At 51.3% G+C, this 16,202-nt stretch overlaps 1 protein-coding gene across 1 annotated transcript in view; it reads left to right on the top strand.

Annotated features, from left to right (window-relative positions):
* Window positions 1-9,825, top strand: part of rassf5 (Ras association domain family member 5) — a 13,580-nt gene extending 3,755 nt beyond the window's left edge. The window contains exons 3-6 of the mRNA XM_056301795.1: window positions 2,740-2,853; window positions 3,510-3,840; window positions 3,984-4,099; window positions 8,980-9,825. Of these exons, the coding sequence (XP_056157770.1) occupies window positions 2,740-2,853; window positions 3,510-3,840; window positions 3,984-4,099; window positions 8,980-9,123 (705 nt within the window). The 3' untranslated portion in view covers window positions 9,124-9,825. The remainder of the gene's footprint in view (window positions 1-2,739; window positions 2,854-3,509; window positions 3,841-3,983; window positions 4,100-8,979) is intronic.
* Window positions 9,826-16,202: the final 6,377 nt, after the last annotated feature.

Genomic DNA, 16,202 nt, shown 5'->3' with positions numbered 1-16,202 from the left:
GATTTTTTTTTTTTGAAAAAGAAATTAATTTTCCGACGTTTTGCTGCTCGTTAGCCTCATTTACCCCATGGTGAGATATTGCCGTAATGAGACATGTGTGTGAGAATGCGTGTGAAGACGAGAGGGGGGAGATCCGCGGTTATTTGCCCTCTAATTAAGGGGGGGATTTCATGCAGTTTGAGTGTGTGACGTTCAATCCCATTCGCCCACAGCAGCATTAAGTTCACCCAGATCCCGCCATCTCCCATGATGTAGCGCGCTAATTACTGATGAGCTGTACGGAGGAGAGCGGAGGAGCCGAGCGGAGGAGATATGGCGGGTGGAAAAAAAAGGAGGAGGAGGGGGAGGAAGGGAGAATGATTTGTGACGACGGACGAGAGGGAGCGGACGTGTGACATGAAGGAGGCGAGAAGTGCCGGTGCAACATCCTGTCCTAGTGGTCTGCATGCACACATTCGAAGACTCCCCCTCCTGTCTCTCCTCCCCCCCCCATCTCTCGCTCTGTCTCTTTCTCTCTTGTCTCTCTGTCTCTGTCTGTCTCTCTTTCTCTTTTCTGTCTCACTGTCTGTGTGTCAATCTGTCTGTGTGTCTCTCTCTCTTTTCTGTCTCTCTGTCTCTGTGTGTGTGTTGTGTCTCTCTCTCTCTCTGTCTGTCTTGTCTGTCTCTCCTCTGTCTCTCTCTCCCGTTTCTCTATCTCTCTCTTCTGTCCCTGTCTGTCTGTCTCTTCTGTCTCTCTTCTGTTGCATTCTCTCTCTGACTGTCTGTCTGTCTGTCTCTCTCTCTTCTGTCTGTCTCTCTCTCCTGTCTGTCTGTCTGTCTGTCTTTCAGTCTGTATCTCTCCCTTTTCTGTCCCTCTGTCTCTATGTGTGTGTGTGTCTCTCTCTTCTGTCTCTCTCTCTTCTGTCTCACTGTCTGTCTGTCTGTCTGTCTGTCTGTCTGTCTGTCTGTCTGTCTGTCTGTCTGTCAATCTGTCTGTGTGTGTCTCTCTCTTTTCTGTCTCTGTGTGTGTGTCTCTCTCTTTTCTGTCTCTCTGTCTCTGTGTGTGTGTCTCTCTCTCTCTTCTGACTCTCTCTCTCTCTGTCTGTCTGTCTCTCTCTCTCCTGTCGGTCTGTCTGTCTACCTGTCTGTCTGTCTGTGTCTCTGCCTTTTCTGTCTCTCTGTCTCTCTGTGTGTGTGTCTCTCTCTTCTGTCTCTCTGTCTGTCTGTCTGTCTCTCTCTCTCCGTCTCTCTCTCTTCTGTCTCTCTCTCCTGTCTCTCTCTCTTCTGTCTGTCTGTCTGTCTGTCTGTCTGTCTGTCTCTTGTCTCTCTCCTGTTTCTCTCTCTCTCTTCTGTCTCTGTCTGTCAGTCTTGTCTCTCTTCTGTCCCTCTCCCCCTGTCTCTCTCTCTTGCTCTCTCTCTCCTGTCTCTCTCTCTCTTGCTCCGGTCCTTTAGCCTTGAATGATAAAGGTTATGCTAACACTGCCAGCCAGGATGAGCTAAGCTGTTCTTCGGCTGCGTCCGTTGTTTATTACCAATCCTCGGTCCATACGCCTATCCATGTACACACTGCACACACACACACACACACACACACGCACACACACAGAGTGAACACACACTGTGTTTGTGCTGAATGGACTGACTGCTCCTCGTCACATTACCCTGATACCCCTACATGAATGGCCCATATAGGAGTTGTTGCTGGCCCGCATTCCCTCTCTTCCTCTCAGGGCTCTGCCCCAGAAAATGCAAAGGAACAGGAGGAGGGGAAAAAAATCACCATTGTGCGATAGAAAGGACGCATCCCCCTTCTATAAATAACCCAGTCAAACTCTGTGTTGCTAAGGCTGGCTCAGCTGATGCTCCTCCATCGTGGCTCCGCTCTTCCTCCTCTCTCCCTCTCTCCGTCTCCCCTCTTCCTCCTCTTCCCCCTCTTCCCCTCTTTTTACATCTTCTCCTCTACCCTACTTTCCCCTCATCTCTCTCCGTCCTATCTCTGACGCTCTTCTTTCTGTGATAACCTAGAGAGAGAGGGAGGGAGGGAGGGAGGGATGAAAACAGAGTGAAAAGCATTGCTGTCAACATGCCTTTTTTCTGTCACGCTCTGTGTGTCGTCAACTCCATTAAGATTTCCTGCTGTCTTGTGCAGCCAAAGAGACGCAGAGTTGTGTAACCAATCTGTGCAGGAAGTACCCCTCACTGCCAGCACACACGCGCCAGGCGCGCGTGCACGCGCACGCTAGCAGCGTGGGGTCACAGAGTACACAGACACACACTTTTAGTTTCCATATATCATTAACGGATCTGAGAGTGAAAGGCTTGCAGTCTTTTAATTGCACAAGCTGTGGTGCCCCGCAGTCAGCGTTAGTTAGTTTTATTGGCCAAATATGTTTGTGCACGAGGAGCTTGACTGGGGATTCAACTCGCTAAATCCAGTTTTCCTACATTTCGAGGACGGTGGCGTCGCGTGTTTGAGCCTCCGATTGTTGCTCGGCTGCTCTTTGACCTGCATGTCACATATCGAGGCGTAAAGTTGAGCAAAGCGGTCCGAAGGACTGAGGAAGTGCCGTTGACACGGTGCTGTGTTTGAAACAGTGCCACCTGCCGGCTGGATTGAGTATTTAATGCACGTCACAGGAATGGTACGGTGACCTTCCAGGGGGACGCGATGCTAAAGGGTCTCAGGCGGGTAATACAGAGAATTGGGTGTTAAACCACTTTGTCATCTCTCTGTGTCTGTCTGTGCTCTCTGCCCCACAGCAGAATGAGGCCCGGGAGGATGAGGAGGGAGGAACGAAGGCCCTGGCGGAGGAAGAGGTGCGGAGCAAGATAGAGGCGTACAACTCTCAAGTCTCTGATATTGGCATGAAACTGGTAAGTTTTGTAGGTGGCAGCTGGGCACCGTCAAATGCATGCATGCAGAACATGCTGCACGCATGCAGAACATGCTGCATACATGCGGCACTTAAAGGAAAAGTAAAGATGGGTTCGACTCAACAACTCGCGCTCGTGATCGAACATAAAGAGCTCATGCAACTTTGAGATCGCTCTCTCTCTCTCTCTCTCTCTCTCTCTCTCTCTCTCTCTGAAAGTCTATTTTTAAGCAAAATGGACCAATTCATGGGCGCCGCCATTAACGCTGTTGTTCAACCCCTCTCAGGGAAATCCCCCGGACCCTGTGACATCACAGGGGATCCGCTCGAGGAAGACTTAAAATAACGTTTCCTGCACTTTGAGGACACTGTTAGGCTAATTTGTCTTCTGTCCCTTTCCGTCATCTTTTGTACCGAAAAGTGTCACCGATGGGAGTTTCTCGCCCCGAGTCTGTGCGCAGACTGCATGGCGCCCCCTCGTGGCACTACAGCAGCCTGACAAAAATATTCACAGCTTTCTCATAAACGGTCGAACATACCTGAATTTTTTTTTCCTTGCAGGCTCTTAATATGACGAGTCGCCGACCCTCGCGTGCTTTGATAATTACATTTACTATCGCTTTAGAGACTCTCTCTCTCCCTCTCTCCTTCTTTCAGGGTTCAGATGGTTCCTATACGGGTTTCGTGAAGGTCCACCTGAGGCTAAGTCGACCGGTCACAGTGGAAGCGGCGAGCTCGGAGGGAGGGTCCAAGCAGACGGACAGACGCGGTCAACCGGCCGCGGCCTCGGAGGGCCAGGCCGGGGCCGAGAGTGGTCAGAATGAAAAGAGGACGTCCTTCTACCTACCGTGCGGCTGCGTGACGCAGCTCCACATCAGCTCTACCACCACGGCCAGAGAGGTCATCCAGGGCCTGCTCAAGAAATTCCTGGTGCTGGACAATCCCCGCAAGTTCGCCTTATACAGACAGACACACCGCGATGGACAGGGTAAGATAACGCAGCTGAACGACTGACAACAATCTGGCTGACCTGCTTAAATGTCCAAACTGGCTCTTACATCGAATACAGCGCCTAACAGGCTGTAGCGCAGCATGAAGCAACGTTGTCGTTGTTTTTATTTCCGGTCGTAGATCTGTTCCAGAAACTTCCCCTGTGTGAGCGTCCTCTTCTTCTGAGGCTGATGGCAGGTCCTGACCCAAAGCAGCTCAGCTTTGTCCTCAAGGAGAATGAAACCGGAGAAGTGGAGGTGAGTCGCGCACCCCCCCCCCTCCCCCCCCCCCTCCCCCCCCCTCTCTCTCTGACGGAGTGTCGGAAAAGCCGAGACGAGTATTTCCAAAACGCCGCGTCTCAGTTGCTTTCAAACCCCAGGAGTGGGTCCCCCCCCCCCCGGGGATCGGGTCCCCCGGCACTTAACAGAGCGATGTAGTACACGCTGTGAAGTACCGGGGAGGATCGCCGTGAACTTGTACATCGGGGGAAACCGAACGGACGCTGGCGCAAGTCGGTTCATCTGGACACAACGTGCCCTGAGAGAAACGTTGCACCACTCGTCTGGTGACGAAACGTGGCGCCGGCTCCACTCGACTCTACTCGCTTTACTTTCTGGGATTTCGTTTTCCACTGCAGATAGTACCCCCTCACGGCGAGGCCCCGCTGGTCATTTGTGGGCGTGTTGACTAGTTTTTTTTTAATTTCTATTTAAATAAATATACACTACCGTTCAAAAGTTTGGGATCACCCAAACAATTTCGTGTTTTCCATGAAAAGTCACACTTATTCACCACCATATGTTGTGAAATGAATAGAAAATAGAGTCAAGACATTGACAAGGTTAGAAATAATGATTTGTATTTGAAATAAGATTTTTTTACATCAAACTTTGCTTTCGTCAAAGAATCCTCCATTTGCAGCAATTACAGCATTGCAGACCTTTGGCATTCTAGCTGTTAATTTGTTGAGGTAATCTGGAGAAATTGCACCCCACGCTTCCAGAAGCAGCTCCCACAAGTTGGATTGGTTGGATGGGCACTTCTTTGAGCAGATTGAGTTTCTGGAGCATCGCATTTGTGGGGTCAATTAAACGCTCAAAATGGCCAGAAAAAGAGAACTTTCATCTGAAACTCGACAGTCTATTCTTGTTCTTAGAAATGAAGGCTATTCCATGCGAGAAATTGCTAAGAAATTGAAGATTTCCTACACCGGTGTGTACTACTCCCTTCAGAGGACAGCACAAACAGGCTCTAACAGGTACTATTTAATGAAGATGCCAGTTGGGGACCTGTGAGGCGTCTGTTTCTCAAACTAGAGACTCTAATGTACTTATCTTCTTGCTCAGTTGTGCAACGCGGCCTCCCACTTCTTTTTCTACTCTGGTTAGAGCCTGTTTGTGCTGTCCTCTGAAGGGAGTAGTACACACCGGTGTAGGAAATCTTCAATTTCTAAGCAATTTCTCGTATGGAATAGCCTTCATTTCTAAGAACAAGAATAGACTGTCGAGTTTCAGATGAAAGTTCTCTTTTTCTGGCCATTTTGAGCGTTTAATTGACCCCACAAATGTGATGCTCCAGAAACTCAATCTGCTCAAAGAAGTGCCCATCCAACCAATCCAACTTGTGGGAGCTGCTTCTGGAAGCGTGGGGTGCAATTTCTCCAGATTACCTCAACAAATTAACAGCTAGAATGCCAAAGGTCTGCAATGCTGTAATTGCTGCAAATGGAGGATTCTTTGACGAAAGCAAAGTTTGATGTAAAAAAAATCTTATTTCAAATACAAATCATTATTTCTAACCTTGTCAATGTCTTGACTCTATTTTCTATTCATTTCACAACATATGGTGGTGAATAAGTGTGACTTTTCATGGAAAACACAAAATTGTTTGGGTGATCCCAAACTTTTGAACGGTAGTGTACATATATTTATATTCATTTATATTGATATTTTATTTATTTGTTTGTTGGTTTGTTTATGGTGGTATTTTCATGTCACCTTTTAGTATCGGCTCAGCTCACTTGGAACCTTGATGGAGGTGGTGCCAGAATAGTAGCAGGTACTGTCGCTGACTTTGCTCAGTGGAAATCCAAAAGAAAAGTGAGCAGAGTTGAGTCGAGCTGGCACCAGGCAGTGGAAAAGGGGCACAAGGGACCTCTTCAGTCTCAACTGACTGCAGGTGTCCCCACCCTCATAGACAACACAGTGGCATAACGACCCAAACCAACGACCGGTTTCATATGCAAATATGGGCGTGGCCATTAACTCGCGTTATAATGGCCGTGTGTACTATTCACAGAGGGTTGGGGGTTGTTTGTAACCACAGCATAGTAAAATGGTGACAGATGTACTCTTAGCCCCCCCCCCTCCCGGTTCAGGGATGGCCTCGTTGACTCGCCATTCAAACCAGCGTTCCTCCCTATCAAGGATGTGCACATACTCATGGCCAGATTAACCCACCAGGGGGCCCCGGGGCACGCACGTCCATTACCCCCCCCCCCACCACCTCCCGCCCTGCCCCGTCAGATAGGCTACGCAAACAATACTGAACATTGTTAAATGTAAAGCTAATGCAAATACCCAACATGGTAGTGGACGCTATGCCAATCTGCATGGGATTCGGGATGGCGACTACAAAGTACAACACGGTTTTGAATCACAAAAACAAACAGAGATGAGAATAGCAGCTCACAGCATCAGTAGAGACTGTAGCTTGGGGCCCTGCATCAGTAGAGACTGTAGCTTGGGGCCCTGCATCAGTAGAGACTAGCTTGAGCCCTGCGTTGCAACGCAGGGCTGAAACAAACGTCCCCTGTAGGATATGATTGGGGATTCCTACTATACGCGAACACAATACCCCTGACCTTTTGGGGGCCCCTCGTGGTCCGGGGCCCCGGGGCACTCGCCCAGCATGCCCGGTCCATAATCCAGCCTTGCACATCCTCATCCTTGATAGAGTGGCCACTGGCCTGTAGATGGGTGTAGACTGGCCTATAGATGGGTGTAGACTGGCCTGTAGATGGGTGCAGACTGGCCTGTAGATGGGTGTAGACTGGCCTATAGATGGGTGTAGACTGGCCTGTAGATGGGTGTAGACTGGCCTATAGATGGGTGTAGACTGGCCTATAGATGGGTGTAGACTGGCCTGTAGATGGGTGCAGACTGGCCTGTAGATGGGTGTAGACTGGCCTGTAGATGGGTGTAGACTGGCCTATAGATGGGTGTAGACTGGCCTGTAGATGGGTGTAGACTGGCCTATATATGGGTGTAGACTGGCCTATAGATGGGTGTAGACTGGCCTGTAGATGGGTGTAGACTGGCCTATAGATGGGTGTAGACTGGCCTGTAGATGGGTGTAGACTGGCCTATATATGGGTGTAGACTGGCCTATAGATGGGTGTAGACTGGCCTGTAGATGGGTGTAGACTGGCCTGTAGATGGGTGTAGACTGGCCTGTAGATGGGTGTAGACTGGCCTATAGATGGGTGTAGACTGGCCTGTAGATGGGTGTAGACTGGCCTGTAGATGGGTGTGGACTGGCCTATAGATGGGTGTAGACTGGCCTATAGATGGGTGTAGACTGGCCTGTAGATGGGTGTAGACTGGCCTGTAGATGGGTGTAGACTGGCCTATACATGGGTGTAGACTGGCCTATAGATGGGTGTAGACTGGCCTGTAGATGGGTGTAGACTGGCCTATAGATGGGTGTAGACTGGCCTGTAGATGGGTGTAGACTGGCCTGTAGATGGGTGTAGATTGGCCTGTAGATGGGTGTAGACTGGCTTGTAGATAGGTGTAGACTGGCCTGTAGATGGGTGTAGACTGGCCTATAGATGGGTGTAGACTGGCCTGTAGATGGGTGTAGACTGGCCTATAGATGGGTGTAGACTGGCGTGTAGATGGGTGTAGACTGGCCTGTAGATGGGTGTAGACTGGCCTATAGATGGGTGTAGACTGGCGTGTAGATGGGTGCAGACTGGCCTGTAGATGGGTGTAGACTGGCCTATAGATGGGTGTAGACTGGCCTATAGATGGGTGTAGACTGGCCTGTAGATGGGTGTAGACTGGCCTATAGATGGGTGTAGACTGGCCTGTAGATGGGTGTAGACTGGCCTGTAGATGGGTGTAGACTGGCCTATATATGGGTGTAGACTGGCCTATAGATGGGTGTAGACTGGCCTATACATGGGTGTAGATTGGCCTATAGATGGGTGTAGACTGGCCTATAGATGGGTGTAGACTGGCCTGTAGATGGGTGTAGACTGGCCTATAGATGGGTGTAGACTGGCCTGTAGATGGGTGTAGACTGGCCTCTAGATGGGTGTAGACTGGCCCGTAGATGGGTGTAGACTGGCCTATAGATGGGTGTAGACTGGCCTATAGATGGGTGTAGACTGGCCTGTAGATGGGTGTAGACTGGCCTATAGATGGGTGTAGACTGGCCTGTAGATGGGTGTAGACTGGCCTATAGATGGGTGTAGACTGGCCTGTAGATGGGTGTAGACTGGCCTATTGATGGGTGTAGACTGGCCTGTAGATGGGTGTAGACTGGCCTATAGATGGGTGTAGACTGGCCTGTAGATGGGTGTAGACTGGCCTATAGATGGGTGTAGACTGGCCTGTAGATGGGTGTAGACTGGCCTGTAGATGGGTGTAGACTGGCCTATAGATGGGTGTAGACTGGCCTGTAGATGGGTGTAGACTGGCCTATACATGGGTGTAGATTGGCCTATAGATGGGTGTAGACTGGCCTGTAGATGGGTGTAGACTGGCCTATACATGGGTGTAGACTGGCCTATATATGGGTGTAGACTGGCCTATAGATGGGTGTAGACTGGCCTGTAGATGGGTGTAGACTGGCCTGTAGATGGGTGTAGACTGGCCTGTAGATGGGTGTAGACTGGCCTGTAGATGGGTGTAGACTGCGGCGTCCTGGCCTGACGCGTTAGCGTCACTTGGGTGCAGCGTTTCTCTCGATGATCGTTGTGCCCAGATGAACTGGTTCAACTTTCTGTGATTTCCTTACCTGGATTACTGAGCCCACATAAAGACTGATTGACAGTTTGACTGAAATGCCTCTCAAACCCCGACCAATTTCGATGTCCCCCCCCCCTCCCCCCCCCCCACTCTCTCAACAGTGGTATGCGTTCTCGGTCCCCGAGCTACAGAACTTCCTGGTCATCCTGGAGAAGGAGGAGGCTGAACGCGTGCGAGCGGTGGAGCAGCGGTACACTGCGTATCGGCAGAAACTACAGCAGGCTCTGCGGCAGCATGACCCCTGACCCCCCGCCCCCGCCCCCACACCAACACCACCCCCACCACCTGTTACCTTATGACCTTTAACCCAGGGAGAGACTAACCCTTGGAGGCCATACCCAAGATCTCTTCAGAGACTGGAGCCAGGGCTGAACTTGTATCCCCTCATACCCTCGTCTCACACACACACACGCACACACACGCACACACACGCACACACGCACACACACGCACACACACACACACACAAACACGCACAGAGCACATATACGGGCACACGGACACCTTTTCTCAGGACAACTTTTCAGATCTAACCCCCAAGGAAAGGCTATGGCGTGTTATGTGATGTGTGGGCTGCCTGGACGAGCGGCGGCGTCCACATAGCCGAGGGAGCTCGGAGACGCGTCCCCCCACTCTGCCGTAGGACTTCAGCTGGGACTGATGCGATGCAGTTTGAGCCGGCGGTGTTTTTAAAGATTTCTTCTTCTTCTTCTGCTGCTGCTGCTGCTGCTGTTGCTGCTGCTGCTGCTGTTGCTGCTATTGCAAGTGTTACTTATGCATGTGTCTCTCTCAGTGCCCCCCCCCCACACACCCCGCCCCGCCCCGCCCCGCCGCCCCGCCCCGCCAACCGTCCATACACCATGCGCATATAGTTCAAACCAGAACTGAGGGACATGAGTCACAATCACAAAACCTTTTTCTGGGGATGGCCGGACAATCATGCTGCGTGTCACATTTGGGGTGTTTGATGACGTCAGCGACCCCCCCCCCTTTTCTCATTTTATATTATGACCCAGCACGTTTGGGTTTTTTTTTTTTTTTAAATCAGGGCTGTGTTGGTTTGGCTTGGAGGGCTTTAGAGGCAGGTCGGGAGCTCTGACGCGTCTCCTGGAGGAGAGGGCGGGGGGTATAAAGTTGCATTTTGCTGTGGCTTCTAGAAAGGACAGAAACCTACAGCCACTCTGACTGTTCTCCCCCTGCGTTGTGCTACCTGGGAACTTGAACCAGCAGGCAGACAGACAGACAGACAGACAGACAGACAGACAGACAGACAGACAGACAGACAGACAGACAGACAGACTGACCGATTGACCAACAGACAGACGGACGGATGGCAGGACAGACCGACCGACCGACCGACAGACAGACAGGTGGATGGATAGATGGACAGACAGACCCACCGACAGACAGACAGGTGGATGGATAGATGGACAGACAGACCCACCGACAGACAGACAGGTGGATGGATAGATGGACAGACAGACCCACCGACAGACAGACAGGTGGATGGATAGATGGACAGACAGACCCACCGACAGACAGACAGGTGGATGGATAGATGGACAGACAGACCCACCGACAGACAGACAGGTGGATGGATAGATGGACAGACAGACCCACCGACAGACAGACAGGTGGATGGATAGATGGACGGACAGACCGACTGACCGACAGATAGACAGGTGGATGGATAGATGGACAGACAGACCGACCGACCGACTGACAGACAGAGGGATGGATAGATGGACGGACAGACCGACAGACAGACAGACGGACAGACAGACCAACTGACTGACAGACAGACGGATGGACAGACAGATGGGCAGACAGACAGACTGCCGGACGGATGGCTGGATAGACAGACAGACAGACAGAAAAAATAATAGGCACCCTCTATCGAAATCACCCTACTGAGGACTAGACCAGATGTCAACGTGCCGGCTACACATTAGCGCTCAATCTGGATCAGAATACATCTGGATCAGAATACATCTGGATCTGAATACATCTGGACCTAAATACATCTGGCTACATGTGGCCCAATTTTAGACCAAACTGTTTAATTCCTTATTACATAATTAACATATCGTCCAAAAAGCTTTAGCTGTCTAAGCTACACAACACAGGTCCGTGTATTGTGCTAGGAGGCTTTTGATGGTTTTTGGTTAGTAGTGGTTATTTAGGCTAAGCTTTAGACCTCTACTAGGCACTTTTAGTGAGACTTGGAGTTCAGCAGTCTTCTCAAGCTTAGCCACCGCTAAAACCAAAAACAATTTAAAGTGTTCTTGCACAATACCTGGATGTGCGTTGTGCGTCTTGGACGGTGGTTTGGGTGATGCATAATTACGCCATGGTGACTTGAACAGTTCGGTATAAACGTGGGCTGGATGAGAGCTGATGCGTAGCGCTCAGCGGGAGCCATCACTCGGGACTCCCACCTGGTCTGGTCACGGTGGGCTGTCACTCAGGACTCCCACCTGGTCTGGTCACGGTGGGCCGTCACTCAGGACTCCCACCTGGTCTGGTCACGGTGGGCTGTCACTTGGGACTCCCACCTGGGCTGTCACTCGGGACTCCCACCTGGTCTGGTCACGGTGGGCCGTCACTCAGGACTCCCACCTGGTCTAGTCACGGTGGGCCGTCACTCAGGACTCCCACCTGGTCTGGTCACGGTGGGCTGTCACTTGGGACTCCCACCTGGGCTGTCACTCGGGACTCCCACCTGGTCTGGTCACGGTGGGCCGTCACTCAGGACTCCCACCTGGTCTAGTCACGGTGGGCCGTCACTCAGGACTCCCACCTGGTCTGGTCACGGTGGGCTGTCACTTGGGACTCCCACCTGGGCTGTCACTCGGGACTCCCACCTGGTCTGGTCACGGTGGGCCGTCACTCGGGACTCCCACCTGGTCTGGTCGTGGTGAGCCATCGTGGTAAATTCAGGGTGGGTCCTACCTCACAGCCATGCCGAGAGACGCCCTAGTGTCGAGATGCCGTCAGGATACGACCCCCCCCCCCCAAAGCCTGACCTAACCACTACCAACACATTAACCCCACCCGTACAGGATGGCCCTGACCCCCTAGGCCTGGCAGCTCTCCAACCTTTATGGCTATATCTCCTATATACACCTTGACCACGGGGGGGGGGGGGAGGGGGGGTTGTGTTTGAATGTGACAGGACTTTTACACCAAAGCTAAGACGGAAAGCTCTACCGAGGGTGCTCAGAAGAGAGAGAGAGAGAGAGAGAGAGAGAGAGACCTTAGGAGGCGAAAAACCAATGACGGCTGGCATATTTATAAGAGGACATCATGAATCATACGATGTTAAAGCATATTCTGTTTTGCACATATACAAATCCGGGCCTGCACATGGCCGTGTCGACGCAAGAGGGGAAAGGCATGCATTATTCTATTTTATTTTATTTGTTATTTTCAACGAAGGAAGTGCAGCTGATGGAGATGACTGTATGGTGTGCTTTTCCATTTCCTGTATCGATATACCGAGTGATCAAAACGTTGGCGACTCCGCTTCTTCCTTGAAACATACTGACCAGATGTGTTTAGGTCGAAGGTATGAACCCCTGTTGAATCAGTCAGACCAGGAAGAGACTGGTTAAAGGAGACCTCGTAAGGCCTGAGACGACTGAGAGACGTTGTGTATGTGTGTGTGTGTGTGTGTGTGTGTGTGTGTGTGTGTGTCTGTGTGTAAGGCAACAGAAAAAAAAGTGCCTTGACCGGGCTTGTAGCAATTGGTGCCAGTAACGCTGGTTTGAGTGTGTCAAGACCTGAATAGGTGCCGGGGGCAATGTCTTGTGTGTATCTGGACCAGTCCACCACCCCAAAAAAAAAACCAAAAAACCGTCCAGTGAAATGTTAGGCCAGCGGTCCAGAGCAGCCCATCGTTGGAAGAGGTCAAACTGTACAAGGCAGCAGATGGTCCGCAGTTAGTCCCCCTGACAGTCCGGCACACCGGTGCCGAAAGGCCCGGTTTCTGCCGTGCCATGCGGATGAGAGGACAAGGATATGGAAAACAATGCGTCCATTCATCTGTTGTGTGGTGTCCAGCACTAGCTGGGTGGTGTGGGTGGTGCGGGTGGTGTGGGTGGTGTGTTAGGTGCATCTGTTCGTAGCAGCAACTTCCTTTTTCTGCAACATAATGCCTCATGTGTAAAGGTCGAGGTTGTCCACGAAGAGATATGTGAACATGACGGTGAATTCAGCTGAATGAATCGGCCTTCTCCGGGACGGCCTGGCGGCCTGTCCGGGGTGTGTCCCCGCCTGCCGCCCGGTGACTGCTGGGATAGGCTGCAGCCTCCCTGCCACCCTGAGAGCAGGGTAAGCGGTTTGGATAATGGATGGATGGAGGAAATTGGCCCTCTTGGTTGCCAGATATCTATCCAGTTGCACAAGAGTAAGACAAGATGGAATGAGCTTTTTTGGGGGGGGATTTTGTCCCCCAATCAATCAATCAATCAATCAATCAATCAATCAATCAATCAAGTTGCTTTTCTAGCTGCAACAGCCACTCAAAGCGCTTTACATTTCTGGTCAAATCCGAATTTCAGACACCTGTTAAGATTCTCCCCCTTTTTCTACCCAATTATATCCGGCCAATCACCCCACTCCTCCCAGCCGTCCCGGTCGCTGCTCCACCCCCTCTGCCGATCCCGGGGAGGGCTGCAGACTACCACATGCGTCCTCCGATACATGTGGAGTCGCCAGCCGCTTCTTTTCACCTGACAGTGAGGAGTTTCACCAGGGGGACGTAGCACGTGGGAGGCACGCTGTTTCCCCCAGTCACACACCCGAACAGGCGCCGCGACCGACCAGAGGAGGCGCTAGTGCAGCGACCAGGACACATACCCACATCCGGCTTCCTACCCGCTGACGCGGCCAATTGTGTCTGCAGGGACGCCCCACCAAGGCGGAGGCAACACGGGGATTCGAACCGCCGATCCCCGTATTGGTAGGCAACGGAATAGACCGCCACGACCCCCGGACGCCCAGAACGAGCTATCTGAATCAGCCAGCTCGACCCATCTGCAAAACGGTGGGGGGGGGGGGAGTGTCTGCGTCCTCGTGCCCCAACACGTTGTGGCTTTCTGACGTCATATAAGGAAGCCGTCACTAATGTGTTGTACACTCAGTGTAAAACTCACAAATACATGGAAATGGAAAACGAGAGGGGGGGGTTAACGTTGATGTTATTGTTGTCATGGCAACGGCAAACCTAATGTAAATAGTGTTTAATAATGACTGCTTGTTAAACAAAATACATTGAAACAGGTGTAGAGCACAGTGTCGATAACATGTAATCAATACATTTCAAATGCAAATTAGATAGCGATGAGTTTGGGGGGGTGGGGGTGGGCGGGGAGGGGGGGAGAGGGAACCTCTGGCGTGCATGTATGATTATGTATATTACAGATGCTTTCGACCAAAGCGTGTCATTACCTTGAAGCATTTCACACGTCCTCGTCTCTCAGCGTCTCACGCAGAAACACAAACGAGGCCTGCTCCTCCCAAGCTCGCGCTTCCCACAGTCCTTCCCGAACCCCGACTTGCAAAATCAGCTCCGCTCAGTGTCGCCACCCAGTGTCAGTGCTGTTCCTGCTGGCAGTGCCTTTTGTTCCATGCGCCTCCGCGTCTGCGCGTGACTGTAGCTGTGCGCATATGCGTTCACTCCATTGCGCACGTGCCCCCCGGAAGGCATGCGTGAGTTTACCTGCGTGCGTGTGTGTGCGTGTGTGCATGTGTGTGAAGGTTTGCGCCTTGGTTGCGGTTGGGCATTGTGTGCGTAATTTCCCCCTCATGTCGCGTCTTACTCTCTGTTGCCTATTTTGTCGCCCCATGTTCCTGTGTGTGTGTGTGTGTGTGTGTGTGTGTGTGTGTGTGTGTGTGTGTGTGTGTGTGTGTGTGTGTGTGTGTGTGTAATTTATTTCATGGTCCACCCCACCTCCCTTGGCACGGTAATATGTCCAGGATGAGAATACGTCATGCTGTCCCACAACGTGTTTTGTTTGATTTGAAGTGTGTATAAAGTGATCAGTAGAGCTGTGTAGGAATCCTGAATGAAATAAACAGGTCATCCCTTTATGGAGTCTCTTGTCCTTCTGTTCAGGTGTCTCGACACGTAAATGCCATATGGGTATCTAATGGCGTTTTATCATTGACTCTCTGTACAGTACCCCCCCCCCCCCCCGTTTTAATCAGTTTGCTCTGTTACAGCAGAATGGTGAGGATGCAAGGAGCGGAGGTTACGAAGGTGGATGAGTGGAAGTACTCGGGTCAACTGTCCAAAGTAACGGGGAGTGCGGAAGAGAGCGCAGGCAGGGTGAAGTGGGTGGAGAAGAGTGTCAGGAGTGATTTGTGACAGAAGGGTACCAGCAAGAGTTAAAGGGAAGGTTTACAGGATGGTTGTGAGACCAGCTATGTTGTATGGTTTGGAGAAGGTGGCCCTGATGAGAAGACAGGAGGTGGAGCTGGAGGTGGCAGAGTTGAAGATGATAAGATTTTCATTGGGAGTGATGAAGAAGGAGAGGATTAGGAACGATTATATTATAGGGACCGCTCAGGTTGGACGGTTTGGAGACAAAGCAAGAGAGGCGAGACTGAGATGGCTTGGACATGTGTGGAGGAGAGATGCTGGGTATACTGGGAGAAGGATGCTGAATATGGAGCTGCCAGGGAAGAGGAGAAGAGGAAGGCCAAAGAGGAGGTTTATGGATGTGGTGAGGGAGGACATGCAGGTGGCTGGTGGGACAGAGGAAGATGCAGAGGACAGGAAGAGATGGAAACGGATGAGCCGCTGTGTCGCCCCCTAACGGGAGCAGCCGAAAGAAGAAGATGTGCGCGTGAGGGTGCGCGTATGTGTGAGACTCACCTCCATTTCTCCCTAAAGAGTTCCTTACGTATTTCACATATATCACATGATATTCACCCAGTCTTGCCATGATATGCACAGTGTAATGTGGAATCTGTGTGTGTGTGTATGTGTGCGTGCGCACGCGCGTTTCCTCTCTTAAATATTCCCCTTAGAGTAAAACACATGAATGCATTTAATTCCAACGTGAAAGTACGGGGGGAGTGATTTGCAGAGTTTGAATTTAATGATCGAACCAGTGACCTTTTCAGCAAAGGGTGGGCCTTTGTATCGGCCTGCTGAATGGCGGTGAATTAGGGGTTGCGTTTGAAGGTGATCCATGTCCCTCACAGTGGACACTGGCAAGGTAAGGGATCGTCGATGTTAAACGCACTGGCAGGGGCCTCTGCTGTGTCTCGCTTTCTCCATGGTGACAAACCTGTACCGCGTTCAATTCACCAGCAG

The sequence above is a fragment of the Lampris incognitus genome, chromosome 2 (assembly GCF_029633865.1).
Source record: "Lampris incognitus isolate fLamInc1 chromosome 2, fLamInc1.hap2, whole genome shotgun sequence".
NCBI classification, from domain to species: Eukaryota; Metazoa; Chordata; class Actinopteri; order Lampriformes; family Lampridae; genus Lampris; species Lampris incognitus.
This window is presented reverse-complemented; position numbering and strand designations above follow the sequence as displayed.